The sequence below is a fragment of the Panulirus ornatus genome, chromosome 48, assembly GCF_036320965.1.
Source record: "Panulirus ornatus isolate Po-2019 chromosome 48, ASM3632096v1, whole genome shotgun sequence".
NCBI lineage: Eukaryota > Metazoa > Arthropoda > Malacostraca > Decapoda > Palinuridae > Panulirus > Panulirus ornatus.
The window spans coordinates 222,539-248,594 of NC_092271.1; the positions used below are offsets into that span (position 1 = coordinate 222,539).

Below are 26,056 nucleotides of genomic sequence, written 5' to 3' on the forward strand. Positions count from 1 at the left end.
CCTTCATCAGTAGATGATAACCACTGCTGAAGCAAATGATATAAGGAATAGAATGGTCTGAGTTGGTACAATGAACGCTGTAGTCCATGTGGCTAGCTGCTTGAGCATAACTGTTCTGCTGTTTGGTACAGTGATCAACAACGTTCACCTGGATAGAACAGTGAACGGGACTGTCCACGGATGTATACAGTGATCAGCATATTTCTCTAGCATGTTATTGTGCTGATTTATTTCCTTACTAATTTAGTGACCAATATGGTCCCCCTAACATGTATGATTCGGCTCCACTGGCGGAATCACCGAGCAGTCTTGTCCCTCTGGCCAATACTCTTATCTGCTTAATCTCTCTTCATAGTGTAATGACCAACATGGTCCCTCTTGCTGGTTCAGCCTTTTCTACCATCCCTCTGCACGGTACAGTTGTCATCGTGTTTGTCTTAACTAATGCAATAATCAGTGTTTTCTTTCCTATGGTGGACAATGGACGCGCTAGCCTAAGGTTGCTGTAGATGGTCTACCCCAGTAAACATCATAACCTCCCTGGCTTGTTCAATCTGTAGTGTCCCCTTGTATAACACCTTGGTCCTCATGGCTCAGAAAATGGAAATCATGTTCCCCTGGATTGTAAGTTGATTAGCTTTACTCCCTTCTGTCATATTATGAATTTTTGAGCATCCTGGCTGACACGAACAACCGGCAAAACCACCTTGGCTGATGAACAAGATGACCTCACTTGGCCAGTGAAATAATCATCCTAAATGGCATAGTGTGCAGTCTCCTCCTTTAGTTAGGAGGGGGAATAACTTAAGAGTCCGTTACTTGTACAGATCCATGTGTCGTCACCATGTATGCTAAAATCAACAGAATGGTCTCCTGGCAAATATTAACATTATGGTTTCACTTGCAGATGACGGAGCCTGTAGTGTCATCCTATGCTGTTTACAAAATGGTATAGACCTCTTTGAGTATTACAGCATAGTGTAACACAATGGTTCTCTTGGCTAGCACAGTAATCAGGATGTTTTCCCTGTGTAATATATAGAATATGATAGATCACAGGCAGGTAAAATGTTCTGGTGTTTGTAGGTGATACAAAGAGGTGTATCCCTGCAGCATTATGATGACAACCTGCTCCTCACTTCTGGCCTTTGGCGGGATGCCTTTTAACCTGTGGCTGTACTCGCACTACTGGCTGACTGACGACGAGGACTCAATTGTGATTCCTTACCGCAGCATCATTATATCCATGGCCTTCGTCACCTTCCCTGTGGTGGTGGGCATGGTGGTCAAACACTACCATGAGCGGACCGCCTCCATCTTAACCAAAGTGAGTACCACAATCTTACTGTCCTTAAGTAGTTTAGTTTAGGTCAAAGATGAACATACTTAGTGGCATCAAGGTAGCACATATCATCACAAAGGACATTCTAACTTTGATGGTCATAAATTCCAGAGAAAATCTCGAATCCGTTGACTTTGCTGCAGAACAGCTAACAACTCATGGATTTTGCCAGATTATGGGTATCGATAACGGGTTAAGTGCATAATAACTTACCTGGGGAGTTTTACTCTCCCAGTAAGTAAGTTTATATAATGTATGTGATTGGCTACAAATGGTGAAGGTATTCGTATAAAAGTTGGAGTGCTAGAGTCTGGTGTGTGGCCCAGTTTAAGGTAAGGGTTAGTAAGCATAGGTGTAGCTGCAACCAGGATGATGCCTCACGAGAGGCAGGTCTTGCTCTTCATTAACTGCAGGAGTTGGTGTGGATGTGCTTTGAGAATCATCGAAATTCAGCTCTGTATCGGAAGCATCTGGTCAGGGGTGTGGCGAGGGGATCGGAGTCTCCCTACCTTGGAGTGTACAAAGATTTGATACTTCTCAAACAATTTCTACTGCGTCAGTTTGTTCGTATAATCAGGTATCTTATCGGCTAGATTTCCCGAATCCCGTACATGGTCATTGTCTCCAGTAGGGTAACGAACCTACTGTGTTCCAAGAACCTGATGAACTGATGAGTCAGTTCTAGCCCTACATCAATGATGAACTTCTCGTGTGTAGCTTTACTATTACTGTTACTCTCATCACACTAATTCTGAATGGGCTTCTTCACCAGTGAAACAAAATCATTGTTTGTCATATGACACAACTGGCGATTTACTGTTACAGTTCATTCAGTCAGCGATATCATCTTCAAATAAGATCCTGATGACCTCTTCCTGGTGACCTCTTCAGAAATACGAAACCTTTCAATATCTTCAATGTCCTCACCGTTGTCAAACATGGTTGTGGGCCACAGGTTAGGTCAAGCTTTCTAAGGTGTAGATGGTGCCACTGTAACGCCCATGTCAGACAACACCTAGATGCAATCCTCTATGGTGAACTATTCCCTGAAGGCATCACCTTCTCTCCACCACAAGATGATACAACGAGTAAATACCCAGTCCACAGGCTGGACTGAGGAAGTGTAGTTTAATGGTAGTCCTGCTCAATGTTAAAATGTCTTTTCCTCTAAACAGTTGCTCTGTTTAGACAAAGATTGATCCGTCCTTGTATGAAGTACTGCTCTCACATCTGGGGTGGTTCTAGCTCTGTATCTTTACCTAACAGAATTGAGTCCAAAACGGTCAGACTTACAAAGTCTCCCAGGATAACTTCAAAACTTCACCCTTTTGCCCTCAGCCGCAGTGCTGGTTCTCTTTCCCTCTCCTATAGGTACTACTTTGGCTTTTACTCTCGAGAGCTGGCTGCTTGTGTGCCCCCACCACTAGCTAGACCACGCAGCACTTGGCAAGTTGCTGTCACATGATTACTGTGTGGCCATCGGCAACTCAAAGGTGGGCCGTTTTGATACCTGCTTCTTTCCCTGCACCTCGAAGCTTTGGAACTCTTTACCATCTCATGTATTTCCCAATAACTATGATCTGGCACAATCTAAGACAGGTTTTCCACTTCCTCCAAGATTTGTTATTAATTTCCCTTGTCTCATCTTTTACTCTTTCATAATCCTTTGTATATTTCAATTAAGGTGGCCTTAATGTGGATTTTCATTCGTGACTGAAGCTCCATCGGTGAAAAAAAAAAACTACTGTATGTCGCGAGAACATTCTGTGTCACTCACACCTCAGCATCCGGGTGGGTGGAGAAACTTGTGCAAGAGAAGATATAGTTTTACAATTTTCAGGCGTCCCGACTTGCGACACGGCTCCCGAGCCTTCTTAGCTAATCACGATGGACTTAGCACTCAGTAGTCTATTACTGGGTCATCCAGGCTTGTCATTTGTGGGTCAATGTTATAGATTTATCATCTTTCAGATCACGAGGGTGATCACTCTTGACGATCACTAACAACTTATACTTGCAGGTACCGACAAAAGTAGCATACATGAGGACAGTGAACCCATTACTGGTCTCCCATGACCTCAGTCACCACAATCTTGTATTTACAAGCTGATGTATTCCATGTTATACTACAACTTTATAAAGTTGTTCAGGAGTTAACTACTCCGCCCATACTAGTTAAGAGAAATGGAAAGCGTACTTATCAACTGACTCCTTATCTGCATATGTCTTCTCTCGTTCCAGATTACATAACGTATCTTAAATCTGTGCTACTCTCAGTTAGAGGATTCAGAAGCTTTACTTCAGCCTGATAGATTTTTTGAATTCTTTTAACGGAGTGAGAGCCAGATATTGCTGCATCATCACTGTAACCCTACTTAAACGTTCTGTCAGCAAATTAGTAAGATCATATATTGCTGTATCATCGCTACAACCTTGTTTAAACATTCCGTCAGGAAGTTTAGTAAGGTCATATATTGCCCCATCATCACTACAACCTTGTTTAAACGTTCTGTCAGCAAACTTAGTAAGGTCATGTATTGCTACATAATCAGTACAACTTTGTTTAAACGTTCCGTCAGCAAGCTTAGTAAGGTCATATATTACTGCATCATCACTACAACCTTGTTTAAACGTTCCGTCAGCAAGTTTAGTAAGGTCATATATTGCTGCATCATCACTACAACCTTGTTTAAACGTTCTGTCAGCAAGCTTAGTAAGGTCATGTATTGCTATATAATCAGTACAACTTTGTTTAAACGTTCCGTCAGCAAGCTAAGTAAGGTCATATATTGCTGCATCATCACTACAACCTTGTTTAAACGTTCCGTCAGCAAGCTTAGTAAGGTCATATATTGCTGCATCATCACTACAACCTTGTTTAAACGTTCCGTCAGCAAGCTTAGTAAGGTCATATATTGCTGCATCATCACTACAACCTTGTTTAAACGTTCCGTCAGCAAGCTTAGTAAGGTCATATATTGCTGCATCATCACTACAACCTTGTTTAAACGTTCCGTCAGCAAGCTTAGTAAGGTCATATATTGCCGCATCATCACTACAACCTTGTTTAAACGTTCCGTCAGCAAGTTTAGTAAGGTCTGCTAAGTTTTGCTGGGCGATGCCTTTCGTGTCACTTTATGTCGTAAGATGCTGAAGAACCAACACCAAAACTGTATCACAGGTTATACACGTATGCGTCCTTCTCTAATGTCTGAAAATATTTCACCTGCACAATCGTGTGTGTAATACAGTCACTCATCACTGGACAAAAGACAATTGTTCGACGCCAGTATGGGGGCAAGAATAATGCTTTGGAGGTGCATGGGGAATGACTATCTCTTGTTAAAGATAACATATAATGCACTGGCGACGAGTGTTTATCCGGTCGAAGTCCAGACAACGTGCCTGCGTGTCTGCCTAGTCGATGTCCATGTAACATGTCTGCCTGGCAGATGTCCAGATAACGTGTCTGCCTGGTCGATGTCCAGACAACATGTCTGCCTGGTCGATGTCCGGGCAACGTGTCTGCTTGGTCGATGTCCATGTAATATGTCTGCCTGGCAGATGTCCAGATAACGTGTCTGCCTGGTCGATGTCCAGACAACATGTCTGCCTGGTCGATGTCCATGTAACATGTCTGCCTGGCAGATGTCCAGATAACGTGTCTGCCTGGTCGATGTCCAGACAACATGTCTGCCTGGTCGATGTCCAGGGAATGTGTCTGCCTTGTCGATGTCCATGTAACATGTCTGCCTGGCAGGTGTCCAGATAACGTGTCTGCCTGGTCGAAGTCCAGACAACGTGCCTGCCAGGTCGAAGTCCAGACAACGTGTCTGCCTAGTCGATGGCCATGTAACATGTCTGCCTGGCAGATGTCCAGATAACGTGTCTGCCTGGTCGATGTCCAGACAATATGTCTGCCTGGTCGATGTCCATGCAACGTGTCTGCCTGGTCGATGTCCAGACAATGTGTCACTCTGGTCGTTGTCCAGACAACGTGCCTGCCTAGTAGATGTCCAGACAACATGTCTGTCTGGTCGATGTCCAGATAAGGTGCCTGACTGGTCGATGTAATGAAAACGTGTCTGTTTGGTCGATGTCCAGATAACGTGTCTCCCTGGTCAATATCCAGACAACGTTTCTGCCTGGTCGATGGCCAGATAACGTGTCTGCCTGGTCAATGTCCAGATACCATGTGCCTGCCTTGTCGATGAGCAGATAACGTGCCTGCCTGGTCGATGTCCAGGCAAAGTGTCCGCCTGGTCGATATCCAGAATGTGTGCTTGCCTGGTCGATGTCCAGATAATGTGCCTAGCTGATCGATGCGCACAACTCTATCCATAGCCCACGCCTCGCAACCATACAACTTTGTTGGAACCACTTGCTTTCCGAGATAATGTTCTCGACTTCCAAACATTCTTCAAGACTCCCAGAATTTTCGCCCCCTCCCCCATCCTATGATTCACTTCCGCTTCCATGGTTCAATCCGCTGCCAGATCCACTCCCAGATATCTAAAACACTTTACTTCCTCCAGTTTTTCTTCATTCAAACTAACCTCCTAGTTGACTTGACCCTCAACCCTACTGTACCTAATAACCTTGCTCTTATTCACATTTACTCCTATCTTTCTTCTTTCACACACTTTACCAAACTCAGTCAACAGCTTCTACAGTTTCTTACATGAATCAGCCACCAGCGCTGTATCATCAGCGAACAACAACTGACTCACTTTCCAAGCTCTCTCATCCACAACAGACTGCATACTTGCCCCTCTTTATAAAACTCTTGCATTCATCTCCCTAACAACCCCATCCATAAACAAATTAAACAACCATGGAGACATCACACACCCCTGCCGCAAACCTACATTCACTGAGAACCAATCACTTTCCTCTCTTCCTACACGTACACATGCCTTACATCCTCGATAAAAACCTTTCACTGCTTCTAACAACTTGCTTCTCACACCATATATTCTTAAATCCTTCCACAGAGCATCTCTATCAACTCTATCATATGCCTTCTCCAGATCCATAAATGCTACATACAAATCCATTTGTTTTTCTAAGTATTATTCACATACATTCTTCAAAGCAAACACCTGATCCACACATCCTCTACCACTTCTGAAACCACACTATTCTTCCCCAGTCTGATGCTCTGTACATGCCTTCACCCTCTCAATCAATACCCTCCCTTATAATTTACCAGGAATACTCAACAAACTTATACCTCTGTAATTTGAGCACTCACTCTTATCCCCTTTGCCTTTGTACAATGGCACTATGCAAGCATTCCGCCAATCCTCAGGCACCTCACCATGAATCATACATACATTAAATAACCTTACCAACCAGTCAACAATACAATCACCCCCTTTCTTAATAAATTCCACTGCAATACCATCCAAACCTGCTGCCTTGCCGGCTTTCATCTTCCGTAAAGCTTTCACTACCTCTTCTCTATTTCCCAAATTATTTTCCCTAACCCTCTCACTTTGCACACCACCTCGACCAAAACACCCTATATCTGCCACTCTATCATCAAACACATTCTACGAACCCTCAAAACACTCACTCCATCTCCTTCTCATATCACCACTACTTGTTATCACCTCCCCATTAGCCCCCTTCACTGAGGTTCCCATTTCCTCCCTTGTCTTACGCAGTTTATTTACCTCCTTCCAAAACATCTTGTTATTCTCCCTGAAATTTAATGATACTCTCTCACCCCAACTCTCATTTATATATATATGTATATATATATATATATATATATATATATATATATATATATATATATATATATATTCTTTTTTTTTATTATACTTTATCGCTGTCTCCCGCGTTTGCGAGGTAGCGCAAGGAAACAGACGAAAGAAATGGCCCAACCCCCCCATACACATGTATATACATACGTCCACACACACAGATATACATACCTACACAGCTTTCCATGGTTTACCCCAGACGCTTCACATGCCTTGATTCAATCCACTGACAGCACGTCAACCCCGGTATACCACATCGCTCCAATTCACTCTATTCCTTGCCCTCCTTTCACCCTCCTGCATGTTCAGGCCCCGATCACACAAAACCTTTTTCACTCCATCTTTCCACCTCCAATTTGGTCTCCCTCTTCTCCTCGTTCCCTCCACCTCCGACACATATATCCTCTTGGTCAATCTTTCCTCACTCATTCTCTCCATGTGCCCAAACCACTTCAAAACACCCTCTTCTGCTCTCTCAACCACGCTCTTTTTATTTCCACACATCTCTCTTACCCTTACGTTACTCACTCGATCAAACCACCTCACACCACACATTGTCCTCAAACATCTCATTTCCAGCACATCCATCCTCCTGCGCACAACTCTATCCATAGCCCACGCCTCGCAACCATACAACATTGTTGGAACCACTACTCCTTCAAACATACCCATTTTTGCTTTCCGAGATAATGTTCTCGACTTCCACACATTCTTCAAGGCCCCCAGAATTTTCGCCCCCTCCCCCACCCTATGATCCACTTCCGCTTCCATGGTTCCATCCTCTGCCAGATTCACTCCCAGATATCTAAAACACTTCACTTCCTCCATTTTTTCTCCATTCAAACTCACCTCCCAATTGACTTGACCCTCAACCCTACTGTACCTAATAACCTTGCTCTTATTCACATTCACTCTTAACTTTCTTCTTCCACACACTTTACCAAACTCAGTCACCAGCTTCTGCAGTTTCTCACATGAATCAGCCACCAGCGCTGTATCATCAGCGAACAACAACTGACTCACTTCCCAAGCTCTCTCATCCCCAACAGACTTCATACTTGCCCCTCTTTCCAAAACTCTTGCAGTCACCTCCCTAACAACCCCATCCATAAACAAATTAAACAACCATGGAGACATCACACACCCCTGCCGCAAACCTACATTCACTGAGAACCAATCACTTTCCTCTCTTCCTATACGTACACATGCCTTACACCTCGATAAAAACTTTTCACTGCTTCTAACAACTTGCCTCCCACACCATATATTCTTAATACCTTCCACAGAGCATCTCTATCAACTCTATCATATGCCTTCTCCAGATCCATAAATGCTACATACAAATCCATTTGCTTTTCTAAGTATTTCTCACATCCATTCTTCAAAGCAAACACCTGATCCACACATCCTCTACCACTTCTGAAACCACACTGCTCTTCCCCAATCTGATGCTCTGTACATGCCTTCACCCTCTCAATCAATACCCTCCCATATAATTTACCAGGAATACTCAACAAACTTATACCTCTGTAATTTGAGCACTCACTCTTATCCCCTTTGCCTTTGTACAATGGCACTATGCACGCATTCCGCCAATCCTCAGGCACCTCACCAAGAGTCATACATACATTAAATAACCTTACCAACCAGTCAACAATACAGTCACCCCCTTTTTTAATAAATTCCACTGCAATACCATCCAAACCTGCTGCCTTGCCGGCTTTCATCTTCCGCAAAGCTGTCACTACCTCTTCTCTGTTTACCAAATCATTTTCCCTAACCCTCTCACTTTGCACACCACCTCGACCAAAACACCCTATATCTGCCACTCTATCATCAAACACATTCAACAAACCTTCAAAATACTCACTCCATATATATATACATATATATATATATATATATATATATATATATATATATATATATATATATATATATATATATATATATATACATATATATATATATATATATATATATATATATATATATATATATATATATATATATATATATATATATATATATATATATATATATATATATATATACATATATATTCATATATATATAAATATATATATATATATATATATATATATATATATATATATATATATATATATATATATATATATATATATATATATATATATATATATATATATATATATATATATATATATACATATATATATATATATATATATATATATATATATATATATATATATATATATATATATATATATATATATATATATATATATATAGTGATGAAGTGAGGAGATGGACCGAGTATTTTGAAGGACTGTTGAATGTGTTTGGCAGAAGTTTTGAGTTTTAGTTGGAGTGGTATGCGAAGTGAGAGAGTCATGGAGAGTGATTGGTAAAGAGAGAAGAGGTGATGAAAGCCTTGCAGAAGATGAGATGCGGCAAGAACGCGGGAGTGGATGGTATAGCAGCTGACTTCATTACAAAATCGAATGACCGTATTGTTCATTGGCTGGTAAGGATATTCAGCGTATGTAAGGAACATGAAGTGCGTGAGGAATAGCGGAATGTGTGTATAGTCCTGCTGTATAATGTCGAGGGATGAAAGTGAGTGTTCAAACTACAGAGGTATAAGTTTGTTAAGTATACCTATTAAGTTACATAGTACGATATTGATGAGAGGGTGAAGACATGTACAAAGTATCAGATTAGGGAGGAGCAGTGTGGTTTCAAAAGTGGCAGAGGATGTGTGGATTAGGTGTTTGAATGAAGGATAAACACCAGCCGGAATCGACCAGCATGACTATAGTATTAGAAGAGGGCAAGAAAAGAGTGCCTGATTGTAACATACGACTAAGGAGGATTACCTAGAAAAACAGATGGATTTGTTTGTGGCATTTATGCATTAGGAGAATGCATATGATAGGGTTGATTATTTGGTGGAAGGTCTTAAGAATATGTAGTGTGGGTGGTAAGCTGCTAAAAGGGGTGACAAGATTTTATCAAGGATTTAAGGCGTGTGTTCGAGTTGGAAGGGAAGAAAGTGGAGACTGGAAAGGGTGAAGGCGAGCATTTATATATGTATATATATATATATATATATATATATATATATATATATATATATATATATATATATATATATATATATATATATATATATATATATATATATATATATATATATATATATATATATATATATATATATTCATGTGAGAAACTGCAGAAGCTGGTGACTGAGTTTGGTGAAGTGTGTGAAAGAATAAAGTTAAGAGTAAATGTGAATAAGAGCAAGGTTATTAGGTAAAGTAGGGTTGAGGGTCAAGTCATTTGGGAGGTGAGTTTGAATGGAGAAAAACTGGAGGAAGTAAAGTGTTTTAGATATCTGGGAGTGGATCTGGCAGCGGATGGAACCATGGAAGCGGAAGTGGATCATAGGGTGGGGGAGTGGGCGAAAATTCTGGGAGCCTTGAAGAATGTGTGGAAGTCGAGAACATTATCTCGGAAAGCAAAAATGGGTATGTTTGAAGGAATAGTGGTTCGAAAAATGTTGTATGGTTGCGAGGCGTGGCCTATGGATAGAGTTATGCGCAGGAGGATGGATGTGCTGGAAATGAGATGTTTGAGGACAATGTGTGGTGTGAGGTGGTTTGATCGAGTAAGTAACGTAAGGGTAAGAGAGATGTGTGGAAATAAAAAGAGCGTGGTTGAGAGAGCAGAAGAGGGTGTTTTGAAATGGTTTGGGCACATGGAGAGAATGAGTGAGGAAAGATTGACCAAGAGGATAAATGTGTCGGAGGTGGAGGGAACGAGGAGAAGTGGGAGACCAAATTGGAGGTGGAAAGATGGAGTGAAAAAGATTTTGTGTGATCGGGGCCTGAACATGCAGGAGGGTGAAAGGAGGGCAAGGAATAGAGTGAATTGGATCGATGTGGTATACCGGGGTTGACGTGCTGTCAGTGGATTGAATCAGGGCATGTGAAGCGTCTGGGGTAAACCATGGAAAGCTGTATAGGTATGTATATTTGCGTGTGTGGACGTATGTATATACATGTGTATGGGGTTGGGTTTGGCCATTTCTTTCGTCTGTTTCCTTGCGCTACCTCGCAAATGCGGGAGACAGCGACAAAGCAAAGAAAAAAAAAAAAAGAATATATATATATATATATTCATATATATATATATATATATATATATATATATATATATATATATATATATATATATATATATATATATATATATATATATATAAATATATATATATATATATATATATATATATATATATATATATATATATATATATATATATATATATATATATATATATATATATATATATATATATATATATATATATATGAATATATATATATATATATATATATATATATATATATATATATATATATATATATATATATATATATATATATATATATATATATATATATATATATATATATATATATATATATATATATATATATATATATATATATATATATATATATATATATATATATATATATATATATATATATATATATATATATATATATATATATATATATATATATATATATATATATATATATATATATATATATATATATATATATATATATATATATATGGAAAGTTCATTCACTCTTCTTTTCTGAAAACCCATACAAATCTTCACCTTAGCCTCCACAAGATAATGATCAGACATCCCCCCAGTTGCACCTCTCAGCACATTAACATCCAAGTCTCTCTTTCGCGCGCCTGTCAATTAACACGTAATCCAATAACGCTCTCTGGCCATCTCTCCTACTTACATAAGTATACTTATGTATATCTCGCTTTTTAAACCAGGTATTCCCAATCATCAGTCCTATTTCAGCACATAAATCTACAAGCTTTTCACCATTTCCATTTACAACACTGAACACCCCATGTATACCAATTATTCCCTCAACTGCCACATTACTCACCTTTGCATTCAAATCACCCATCACTATAACCCGGTCTCGTGCATCAAAACCACTAACACACTCATTCAGCTGCTCCCAAAACACTTGCCTCTCATGATCTTTCTTCTCATGCCCAGGTGCATATGCACCAACAATCACCCATCTCTCTCCATCAACTTTCAGTTTTACTCATATTAATCGAGAATTTACTTTCTTACATTCTATCACATACTCTCACAACTCCTGTTTCAGGAGTACTGCTACTCCTTCCCTTGCTCTTGTCCTCTCACCAACCCCTGACTTTACTCCCAAGACATTCCCAAACCACTCTTCCCCTTTACCCTTGAGCTTCGTTTCACTCAGAGCCAAAACATCCAGGTTCCTTTCCTCAAACATACTACCTATCTCTCCTTTTTTCACATCTTGGTTACATCCACACACATTTAGGCACCCCAATCTGAGCCTTCGAGGAGGATGAGCACTCCCCGCGTGACTCCTTCTTCTGCTTCTCATTTTAGAAAGTTAAAAAAATACAAGGAGGGGAGGATTTCTGGCCCCTCGCTCCCGTCCCCTCTAGTCGCTTTCTACGACACGCGAGGAATGCGTGGGAAGTATTCTTTCACCCCTATCCCCAGGGTTAATATATATATATTTATATATATATATATATATATATATATATATATATATATATATATATATATATATATATATATATATATATATATATATATATATATATATATATATATATATATATATATATATATATATATATATATATATATATATATATATATATATATATATATATATATATATATATATATATATATATATATATATATACACACATACACACACATACATATACATACGCACATATACACACACACACACATACATATATATACATATGAAAAATGTAAGAAACAATTTAGAAAACTGAAACTTCTAGCTTGAAATGAAATGAAAAAATGAATGTCACATAATGTTTCAACCTCTGGCTATGGAAAAAGGAAATGTATAATTTATTTACACAAACGTCAATAGTAGTTCTCATCAATTTAACCACTGTATCAATAATCTTCAATGTCTAAGCTACATTTTTTCCAATTTCACTATTTTCTTGTCAAAGCACCATGTATGAAAGCTATCACTCCAGTAACACAACTATAAACATTTACTTCCCCTTTAAAAAAGTTCTGGGGAAGTCTGTCTCGATACACTGCGGGACACTCTACCACCTGGCGAGGTTTGTGTTGCAATGGTTCTTGATTCACAAACGTAGTAGCATCACTGGTGGGCCAAGGTAGTTCCGTTGGCGAAGAGGAGCTCATGAAACATGTCGGAAAGCATGCTACTGCAGGCAGGAGTGAAGGCTGATGCAAACTGGTATCGCTCTGAATGATGTGATGTGGACGAGATGATCCTCTGACTCACGTCCTAGAGATCCGATCCCACAGAGCGGATGAAGCTGCTTCTTTTGACGAATATACCCGAAGCGAGTCAACGTGAAGGAGTTACCACAGATCACCAACTTGTTTCTAAAGTTGCACATAAATCTAAGTGAGAGGGTCGACGGCGAACGGCTCTTAATGAGATGCAACACCATATATATATTTTTTCTTTTTTTTTTTTTGCTTTGTCGCTGTCTCCCGCGTTTGCGAGGTAGCGCAAGGAAACAGACGAAAGAAATGGCCCAACCCACCCCCATACACATGCCTTGATTCAATCCACTGACAGCACGTCAACCCCGGTATACCACATCGCTCCAATTCACTCTATTCTTTGCCCTCCTTTCACCCTCCTGCATGTTCAGGCCCCGATCACACAAAATCTTTTTCACTCCATCTTTCCACCTCCAATTTGGTCTCCCTCTTCTCCTCGTTCCCTCCACCTCCGACACATATATCCTCTTGGTCAATCTTTCCTCACTCATTCTCTCCATGTGTCCAAACCATTTCAAAACACCCTCTTCTGCTCTCTCAACCACGCTCTTTTTATTTCCACACATCTCTCTTACCCTTACGTTACTTACTCGATCAAACCACCTCACAGCACACATTGTCCTCAAACATCTCATTTCCAGCACATCCATCCTCCTGCGCACAACTCTATCCATAGTCCACGCCTCGCAACCATACAACATTGTTGGAACCACTATTCCTTCAAACATACCCATTTTTGCTTTCCGAGATAATGTTCTCGACTTCCACACATTCTTCAAGGCTCCCAGAATTTTCACCCCCTCCCCTACCCTATGATCCACTTCCGCTTCCATGGTTCCATCCGCTGCCAGATCCACTCCCAGATATCTAAAACACTTCACTTCCTCCAGTTTTTCTCTATTCAAACTCACCTCCCAATTGACTTGACCCTCAACCCTACTGTACCTAATAACCTTGCTCTTATTCACATTTACTCCTAACTTTCTTCTTTCACACACTTTACCAAACTCAGTCACCAGCTTCTGCAGTTTCTCACATGAATCAGCCACCAGCGCTGTATCATCAGCGAACAACAACTGACTCACTTCCCAAGCTCTCTCATCCCCAACAGACTTCATACTTGCCCCTCTTTCCAAAACTCTTGCAGTCACTCCCTAACAACCCCATTCATAAACAAATTAAACAACCATGGAGACATCACACACCCCTGCCGCAAACCTACATTCACTGAGAACCAATCACTTTCCTCTCTTCCTACACGTACACATGCCTTACATCCTCGATAAAAACTTTTCACTGCTTCTAACAACTTGCCTCCCACACCATATATTCTTAATACCTTCCACAGAGCATCTCTATCAACTTTATCATATGCCTTCTCCAGATCCATAAGTGCTACATACAAATCCATTTGCTTTTCTAAGTATTTCTCACATACATTATTCAAAGCAAACACCTGATCCACACATCCTCTACCACTTCTGAAACCACACTGCTCTTCCCCAATCTGATGCTCTGTACATGCCTTCACCCTCTCAATCTATACCCTCCCATATAATTTACCAGGAATACTCAACAAACTTATACCTCTGTAACTTGAGCACTCACTCTTATCCCCTTTGCCTTTGTACAATGGCACTATGCACGCATTTCGCCAATCCTCAGGCACCTCACCATGAGTCATACATACATTAAATAACCTTACCAACCAGTCAACAATACAGTCACCCCCTTTTTTGATAAATTCCACTGCAATACCATCCAAACCTGCCTGGTGTTATTTTCTCATCGTTGACCTCACGGCAGTTGAGCCGGAGGGAGACATCACCAGCGCGGATTTTGCAGTGTGCTAGAATTACCGGTGATTTCTCTTATGTAACTCGCCTCTGGTCCTCCTCTCATGGATTTTCAAGATTTTGTCGTCGACCTCAACTACATCTTAGCATCTGAAAGGTGGTGAACTACAGTTGGGTACATACATCTCAACCATCACGACCACCTGTGCACAACAGCCTCTGGGAATACAACCTACATTTGTCGGTAAAGTACAACATTTATATCACATCCGAGACGGAACTGGCCACTGAATACCCTAATCAAGGCCATCCAATATATATATATGTTCGGGTGAACATACTTGGACGTGGTGGTACAAGTAGTTGCACGGACTGTGATCCTCGATTTGGTTACAAGAATGTTCTTCCGCCCACCAGTGATGCTACTACCTTTGTGAATTAAGAACCATTGGAACACAAACCTCGCCAGGTGGTAGAGTGACCCGCAGTGTATCGAGACAGACTTCCCCAGAACTTTTAGAGAGGAAGTAAATGTCTATAGTTGTGTTACTGGAGTGATAGTTTTCATACATGGTGCTCTGACAAGAAAATAGTGAAATTGGAAAAGAATGTAGCTTAGACATTGTAGCTTATTCTTTAATTGAAATGTGAACAAAGGGAGCATTTTTCAAAGTGATAGAGATGGAAAGCAAAAAGGTGTTTTTCATTAATGTACTGGAAAAGTTGAGGTCCAGATAAACTTTTGGTCTGTCAAGGCTTTATTATGGCGGATGACCAACTACCTACCCTCATGTATCCAAGATAGGGTTGTACTTTGTGTAATGAAGACAACTGAGAAACATCATAAGCCAATATTCCAGTGTCATGATCAGAGAAGTGGACCAGGCAGTATGATACAGTGGTTAAATTGATGAAAACGATCATTGAAGTTTGTGTAAATAAATTATGCATTTCCCTTTTCCATAGCCAGAGGTTGAACCATTATGTGACATTCATTTTTCATTTCATTTCAAGCTAGAGGTTTCAGTTTTCTAAATTATTTCTTACATTTTTCATATGTATATATATATATATATATATATATATATATATATATATATATATATATATATATATATATATATATATATATGTTATCCCTGGGGATAGGGGTGAAAAAATACTTCCCACGCATTCCTCACATGTCGTAGAAGGCGACTAGTCGGGACGGAAGCGGGGGGCCAGAAATCCTACCCTCCTTGTATTTCAACTTTCTAAAAATGGGAAACAGAGGGAGTCACGCGGAGAGTGCTCATCCTCCTTGTAGACTCAGATTGGGGTGTCTAAATGTGTGTAGATGTAACCAAGATGTGAAAAAGGAGAGATAGGTAGTATGTTTGAGGAAAGGAACCTGGATGTTTTGGCTCTGAGTGAAACGAAACTCAAGGGTAAAGGGGAAGAGTGGTTTGGGAATGTCTTGGGAGTAAAGTCAGGGGTTAGTGAGAGGACAAGAGCAAGGGAAGGAGTAGCAGTACTCCTGAAACAGGAGTTGTGGGAGAGTGTGATAGAATGTAAGAAAGTAAATTCTCGATTAATATAGGTAAAACTGAAAGTTGATGAAGAGAGATGGGTGATTATTGGTGCATATGCACCTGGGCATGAGAAGAAAGATCATGAGAGGCAAGTGTTTTGGGAGCAGCTGAATGAGTGTGTTAGTGGTTTTCATGCACAAGACCGGGTTATAGTGATGGGTGATTTGAATGCAAAGGTGAGTAATGTGGCAGTTGAGGGAATGATTGGTATACATGGGATGTTCAGTGTTGTAAATGGAAATGGTGAATAGCTTGTACATTTATGTGCTCAAAAAGGACTGGTGATTGCGAATACCTGGTTTAAAAAGCGAGATATACATAAGTATACGTATGTAAGTAGGAGAGATGGCCAGAGAGCGTTATTGGATTACGTGTTAATTGACAGGCGCGCGAAAGAGAGACTTTTGGATGTTAATGTGCTGAGAGGTGCAACTGGAGGGATGTCTGATCATTATCTTGTGGAGGCTAAGGTGAAGATTTGTATGGGTTTTCAGAAAAGAAGAGTGAATGTTGGGGTGAAGAGGGTGGTGAGAGTAAGTGAGCTTGGGAAGGAGACTTGTGTGAGGAAGTACCAGGAGAGACTGAGTACAGAATGGAAAAAAGTGAGAACAATGGAAGTAGGGGGAGTGGGGGAGGAATGGAATGTATTTAGGGAATCAGTGATGGCTTGCGCAAAAGATGCTTGTGGCATGAGAAGCGTGGGAGGTGGGTTGATTAGAAAGGGTAGTGAGTGGTGGGATGATGAAGTAAGATTATTAGTGAAAGAGAAGAGAGAGGCATTTGGACGATTTTTGCAGGGAAAAAATGCAGTTGAGTGGGAGATGTATAAAACAAAGAGACAGGAGGTCAAGAGAAAGGTGCAAGAGATGAAAAAGAGGGCAAATGAGAGTTAGGGTGAGAGAGTATCATTAAATTTTAGGGAGAATAAAAAGACGTTCTGGAAGGAGGTAAATAAAGTGAGTAAGACAAGGGAGCAAATGGGAACTTCAGTGAAGGGCGCTAATGGGGAGGTGATAACAAGTAGTGGTGATGTGAGAAGGAGATGGAGTGAGTGTTTTGAAGATTTGTTGAATGTGTTTGATGATAGGGTGGCAGATATAGGATGTTTTGGTCGAGGTGGTGTGCAAAGTGAGAGGGCTAGGGAAAATGATTTGGTAAACAGATAAGATGTAGTAAAAGCTTTGCGGAAGATGAAAGCCGGTAAGGCAGCAGGTTTGGATGGTATTGTAGTGGAAGCTATTAAAAAAAGGGGGTGACTGTGTTGTTGACTGGTTGGTAAGGTTATTTAATGTATGTATGACTCATGGTGAGGTGCCTGAGGATTGGCGGAATGCTTGCATAGTGCCATTGAACAAAGGCAAAGGGGATAAGAGTGAGTGCTCAAATTACAGAGGTATAAGTTTGTTGAGCATTCCTGGTAAATTATATGGGAGGGTGAAGGCATGTACAGAGCATCAGATTGGGGAAGAGCAGTGTGGTTTCAGAAGTAGTAGAGGATGAGTGGATCAGGTGTTTGCTTTGAAGAATGTATGTGAGAAATACTTTGAAAGGCAAATGGATTTGTATACATCATTTATGGATCTGGAGAAGGCATATGATAGAGTTGATAGAGATGCTCTGTGGAAGGTAATAAGAATATATGGTGTAGGAGGCAAGTTGTTAGAAGCAGTGAAAAGTTTTTATCGAGGATGTAAGGCATGTGTATGTGTAGGAAGAGAGGAAAGTGATTGTTTCTCAGTGAATGTAGGTTTGCGGCAGGCTTGTGTGATGTCTCCATGGTTGTTTAATTTGTCTATGGATGGGGTTGTTAGGGAGGTGAATGCAAGAGTTTTGGAAAGAGGGGCAAGTATGAAGTCTGTTGTGGATGAGAGAGCTTGGGAAGTGAGTCAGTTGTTGTTCGCTGATGATACAGCGCTGGTGGCTGATTCATGTGAGAAACTGCAAAAGCTGGTGACTGAGTTTCGTAAAGTGTGTGAAAGAAGGGCATGTTCTGAAAGAAGAAAGTTAAGATTAAATGTGAATAAGAGCAAGGTTATTAGGTACAGTAGGGTTGAGGGTGAAGTCAATTGGGAGGTAAGTTTGAATGGAGAAAAACTGGAGGAAGTAAAGTGTTTTAGATATCTGGGAGTGGATCTGGCAGCGGATGGAACCATGGAAGCGGAAGTGGATCATAGGGTGGGGGAGGGGGCGAAAATTCTGGGAGCCTTGAAGAATGTGTGGAAGTCGAGAACATTATCTCGGAAAACAAAAATGGGTATGTTTGAAGGAACAGTGGTTTCAACAATGTTCTATGGTTGCGAGGCGTGGGCTATGGATAGAGTTGTGCGCAGGAGGATGGATGTGCTGGAATGAGATGTTTGAGGAAAATGTGTGGTGTGAAGTGGTTTGATCGAGTAAGTAACGTAAGGGTAAGAGAGATGTGTGGAAATAAAAAGAGCGTGGTTGAGAGAGCAGAAGAGGGTGTATTGAAATGGTTTGGGCGCATGGAGAGAATGAGTGAGGAAAGACTGACCAAGAGGATATATGTGTCGGAGGTGGAGGGAACGAGAAGAAGTGGGAGACCAAATTGGAGGTGGAAAGATGGAGTGAAAAAGATTTTGTGTGATCGGGGCCTGAACATGCAGGAGGGTGAAAGGAGGGCAAGGAATAGAGTGAATTGGATCGATGTGGAAAACCGGGGTTGACGTGCTGTCAGTGTGTTGAATCAGGGTATGTGAAGCATCTGGGGTAAACCATGGAAAGCTGTGTAGGTATGTATATTTGCGTGTGTGGAAGTATGTATATACATGTGTATGGGGGTGGGTTGGGCCATTTCTTTCGTCTGTTTCCTTGCGCTACCTCGCAAACGCGGGAGACAGCGAAAAAGCAAAAAAAAAAAAAAATATATATATATATATATATATATATATATATATATATATATATAAATATATATATATATATATATTGTGCATAGTGAGAGGGTTAGGGAAAATGATTTGGTAAACAGAGAAGAGGTAGTGAAAGCTTTGCGGAAGATGAAAGCCGGCAAGGCAGCAGGTTTGGATGGTATTGCAGTGGAATTCATTAAAAAAGGGGGTGACTGTATTGTTGACTGGTTGGTAAGGTTATTTAATGTATATATGACTCATGGTGAGGTGCCTGAGGATTGGCGGAATGCGTGCATAGTGCCATTGTACAAAGGCAAAGGGGATAAGAGTGAGTGCTCAAATTACAGAGGCATAAGTTTGTTGAGTATTCCTGGTAAATTATATGGGAGGGTATTGATTGAGAGGGTGAAGGCATGTACAGAGCATCAGATTGGGGAAGAGCAGTGTGGTTTCAGAAGTGGTAGAGGATGTGTGGATCAGGTGTTTGCTTTGAAGAATGGATGTGAGAAATACTTAGAAAAGCAAATGGATTTGTATGTAGCATTTATGGATCTGGAGAAGGCATATGATAGAGTTGATAGAGATGCTCTGTGGAAGGTATTAAGAATATATGGTGTGGGAGGAAAGTTGTTAGAAGCAGTGAAAAGTTTTTATCGAGGATGTAAGGCATGTGTACGTGTAGGAAGAGAGGAAAGTGATTGGTTCTCAGTGAATGTAGGTTTGCGGCAGGGGTGTGTGATGTCTCCATGGTTGTTTAATTTGTTTATGGATGGGGTTGTTAGGGAGGTAAATGCAAGAGTTTTGGAAAGAGGGGCAAGTATGAAGCCTGTTGGGGATGAGAGAGCTTGGGAAGTGAGTCAGTTGTTGTTCGCTGATGATACAGCGCTGTTGGCTGATTCATGTGAGAAACTGCAGAAGCTGGTGACTGAGTTTGGAAAAGTGTGTGGAAGAAGAAAGTTAAGAGTAAATGTGAATAAGAGCAAGGTTATTAGGTACAGTAGGGTTGAGGGTCAAGTCAATTGGGAGGTGAGTTTGAATGGAGAAAAACTGGAGGAAGTGAAGTGTTTTAGATATCTGGGAGTGGATCTGGCAGCGGATGGAACCATGGAAGCGGAAGTGGATCATAGGGTTGGGGAGGGGGCGAAAATCCTGGGGGCCTTGAAGAATGTGTGGAAGTCGAGAACATTATCTCGGAAAGCAAAAATGGGTATGTTTGAAGGAATAGTGGTTCCAACAATGTTGTATGGTTGCGAGGCGTGGGCTATGGATAGAGTTGTGCGCAGGAGGATGGATGTGCTGGAAATGAGATGTTTGAGGACAATGTGTGGTGTGAGGTGGTGTGATCGAGTGAGTAACGTAAGGGTAAGAGAGATGTGTGGAAATAAAAAGAGCGTGGTTGAGAGAGCAGAAGAGGGTGTTTTGAAGTGGTTTGGGCACATGGAGAGGATGAGTGAGGAAAGATTGACCAAGAGGATATATGTGTCGGAGGTGGAGGGAACAAGGAGAAAAGGGAGACCATATTGGAGGTGGAAGGATGGAGTGAAAAAGATTTTGTGTGATCGGGGCCTGAAAATGCAGGAGGGTGAAAGGAGGGCAAGGAATAGAGTGAATTGGAGCGATGCGGTATACCGGGTTTGACGTGCTGTCAGTGGATTGAATCAAGGCATGTGAAGCGTCTGGGGTAAACCATGGAAAGCTGTGTAGGTATGTATATTTGCGTGTGTGGACGTATGTATATACATGTGTATGGGGGGGGGGGGTTGGGCCATTTCTTTCGTCTGTTTCCTTGCGCTACCTCGCAAACGCGGGAGACAGCGACAAAGTATAATAGAAAATAAAAAAAAAATATATATATAAATATATATATACACACATATATATATATATATATATATATATATATATATATATATATATATATATATATATATATATATATATATATATATATATATATATATATATATATATATATATATATATATATATATATATATATATATATATATATATATATATATATATATATGTATATATATATATATATATATATGCCTTACATCCTCGATAAAAACTTTTCACTGCTTCTAACAACATGCCTCCCACACCATATATTCTCGATACCTTCGAGAGAGGATCTCTGTCAACTCTATCAAATAACTTCTCCAGATCCATAAATGCTAAATACAAATTCATTTGCTTTTCAAAATATTTCTCACATACATTCTTCAAAGCAAACACCTCATCCACACATCCTCTCCCACTTCTAAAACCACACTGCTCTTCCCTAATCTGGTGCTCTGTACATGCCTTCACCCTCTCAATCAATACCCTCCCATATGATTTACCAGGAATACTCAACAAACTTATACCTCTGTATTTTGAGCACTCACTCTTATCCACTTTGCCTTTCTACAATGTGTTCGTGTACGTGTAGGAAGAGAGGAAAGTGATTGGTTCTCAGTGAATGTAGGTTTACGGCAGGGGTGTGTGATGTCTCCATGGTTGTTTAATTTGTTTATGGATGGTGTTTTTAGGGAGGTGAATGCAAGAGTTTTGGAAAGAGGGGCAAGTATGAAGTCTGTTTTGGAGGAGAGACCTTGGGAAGTGAGTCAGTTGTTGTTCGCTGATGATACAGCCCTGGCGGCTGATCCATGTGAGAAACTGCCGAAGCTGGTGACTGAGTTTGGTAAAGTGTGTGATAGAAGAAAGTTAAGAGTAAATGTGAATAAGAGCAAGGTTATTAGGTACAGTAGGGTTGAGGGTCAAGTCAAATGGGAGGTAAGTTTGAATGGAGAAAAACTGGAGGAAGTAAAGTGTTTTAGATATCTCGGAGTGTATCTGGCAGCGGATGGAAAATTGGAAGCGGAAGTGAATCATAGGGTGGGGGAGGGGGCGAAAATCCTGGAAGCATCGAAGAATGTTTGGAAGTCGAGAACATTATCTCGGAAAGCAAAAATGGTTATGTTTGAAGGAATAGTGGTTCCAACAATGTTGTATGGTTGCGAGGCGTGGGCTATGGATAGAGTTGTGCGCAGGATGATGGTTTATTCCTTGACCGCCTTTCACCCTCCTGCATGTTCAGGCCCCGATCACACAAAATCTTTTTCACTCCATCTTTCCACCTCCAATTTGGTTTCCCACTTCTCCTCGTTCCCTCCACCTCCGACACATATATCCTCTCGGTCAATCTTTCCTCACTCATTCTCTCCATGTGCCAAACCATTTTAAAACACCCTCATCTGCTCTCTCAACCACGCTCTTTTTATTTCCACACATCTCTCTTACCCTTGCATTACCTACTCGATCAAACCACCTGTCACCACATATTGTCCTCAAACATATCATTTCCAGCACATCCATCCTCCTGCGCACAACTCTATCCATAGCCCACGCCTCGCAACCATACAACATTGTTGGAACCACTGTTCCTTCAAACATAACCATTTTTGCTTTCCGAGATAATGTTCTCGACTTCCACACATTCTTCAAGGCTCCCAGAATTTTCGCCCTTCCCCCACCCAATGATCCACTTCCGCTTCCATTGTTCCATCCGCTGCCAGATCCACTCCCAGATATCTAAAACACTTCACTTCCTCCAGTTTTTCTCCATTCAAACTCACCTCCCATTTGACTTGACCCTCAACCCTACTGTACCTAATAACCTTGCTCTTATTCACATTTACTCTTAACTTTCTTCTTTCACACACTTTACCAAACTCAGTCACCACCTTCTGCAGTTTCTCACATGAATCAGCCACCAGCGCTGTATCATCAGCGAACAACAACTGACTCACTTCCCAAGCTCTCTCATCCAGAACAGTCTTCATACTTGACCCTCTTTCCAAAACTCTTGCCTTCACCTCCCTAACAACCCCATCCATAAACAAATTAAACAACCATGGAGACATCACACACCCCTGCCGCAAACCTACATTCACTTAGAACCAATCACTTTCCTCTCTTCCTACATGTACGCATGCCTTACATCCTCGATAAAAACTTTTCAGTGCTTCTAACAACTTGCCTCCCACAACATATATTCTGAATACCGTCCAGAGAGCATCTCTATCAATTATATCATATGCCTTCTCCAGATCCATAAATGCTACATACAAATCCATTTCCTTTTCTAAGTATTTCTCACATACATTCTTCAAAGCAAACACCTGATCCACACATCCTCTACCACTTTTGAAACCACACTGCTCTTCCCCAATCTGATGCTCTGTACATGCCTTCACCCTCTCAATCAATACCCTCCCATATAATTTACCAGGAATACTCAACAAACTTATACCTCTGTAATTTGAGCACTCATTCTTATCCCCTTTGCCTTTGTAGAATGGCACTATGCGTGCATATATATATATATATATATATATATATATATATATATATATATATATATATATATATATATATATATATATATATATATATATGTTTTTTTTTTTTTTTGCTTTGTCGCTGTATCCCGCGTTTGCGAGGTAGCGCAAGGAAACATACGAAAGAAATGGCGCAGCCCACCCCCATACACATGTATATAAATAAGTCCACACACGCAAATATACATACCTACACAGCTTTCCATGGTTTACTCCAGACACTTCACATGCCCTGATTCAATCCACTGACACCACGTCAACCCCGGCATACCACATCGCTCCAATTCACTCTATTCCTTGCCCTCCTTTCACCCTCCTGCATGTTCAGGACACGATCACACAAAATCTTTTTCACTCCATCTTTCCACCTCTAATTTGGTCTCCAACTTCTTCTCTTTCCCTCCGCCTCCGACACATATATCCTCTTAGTCAATCTTTCCTCACTCATTCTCTCCATGTGCCCAAACCATTTTAAAACACCCTCTTCTGCTATCTCAACCACGCTCTTTTTATTTCCACACATCTCTCTTACCCTTACGTTACTTACTCGATCAAACCACCTCACACCACACATTGTCCTCAAATATTTTATTTCCAGCACATCCATCCTCCCGCGCATAACTCTATCCATAGCCCACGCCTCGCAACCATACAACATTGTTGGAACCACTGTTCCTTCAAACATAGCCATTTTTGCTTTCCGAGATAATGTTCTCGACTTCCACACATTCTTCAAGACTCACAGATTTTTCGCCACCTCCCCCACCCTATGATCCACTTCCGCTTCCATGGTTCCATCCGCTGCCAGATCCACTCCCAGATATCTAAAACACTTTACTTCCTCCAGTTTTTCTCCATTCAAACTTACCTCCCAATTGACTTGACCCTCAACCCTAATGTACCTAATTAACTTGCTCTTATTCACATTTACTCTTAACTTTCTTCTTTCACACACTTTACCAAACTCAGTCACCAGCTTCTGCAGTTTCTCACATGAATCAGCCACCAGCGCTGTACATCAGCGAACAACAACTGACTCACTTCCCAAGCTCTCTCATCCCCAACAGACTTCATACTTGCCCATCTTTCCAAAACTCTTGCATTCACCTCCCTAACAACCCCATCCATAAACATATATATATATATATATATATACATATATATATATATATATATATATATATATATATATATATATATATATATATATATATATATATATATATATATATATATATATATTTATATATATATATATATGTGTGTACGTGTAGGAAGAGAGGAAAGTGATTGGTTCTCGGTGAATGTAGGTTTGCGGCAGGGGTGTGTGATTTCTCCATGGTTGTTTACTTTGTTTATGGATGGGGTTGTTAGGGATGTGAATGCAAGAGTTTTGGAAAGAGGGGCAAGTATGAAGTCTGTTGGAGATGAGAGAGCTTGGGAAGTGAGTCAGTTGTTGCTCGCTGATGATACAGCGCTGGTGGCTGATTCATGTGAGAAACTGCAGAAGCTGGTGACTGAGTTTGGTAAAGTGTGTGTAAGAAGAAAAAAAGAAAAAAAGAAAAAAAAGGTGTATAAAAGAAAGAGACAGGAGGTCAAGAGAAAGGTGCAAGAGGTGAAAAAAAAGGGCAAATGAGAGTTGGGGTGAGAGAGTATCATTAAATTTTAGGGAGAATAAAAAGATGTTCTGGAAGGAGGTAAATAAAGTGCGTAAGACAAGGGAGCAAATGGGAACTTCAGTGAAGGGCGCAAATGGGGAGGTGATAACAAGTAGTGGTGATGTGAGAAGGAGATGGAGTGAGTATTTTGAAGGTTTGTTGAATGTGTTTGATGACAGAGTGGCAGATATAGGGTGTTTTGGTCGAGGTGGTGTGCAAAGTGAGAGGGTTAGGGAAAATGATTTGGTAAA

General features: G+C 40.5%; 1 protein-coding gene across 1 annotated transcript in view; it reads left to right on the top strand.

Annotated features, from left to right (window-relative positions):
* LOC139764047 (ileal sodium/bile acid cotransporter-like) overlaps positions 1–26,056 on the top strand; it is a 40,913-nt gene that overhangs the window by 2,220 nt on the left and 12,637 nt on the right. The window contains exon 2 of the mRNA XM_071690504.1: positions 1,114–1,327. Coding sequence (XP_071546605.1) covers positions 1,114–1,327 — 214 coding nt within the window. The remainder of the gene's footprint in view (positions 1–1,113; positions 1,328–26,056) is intronic.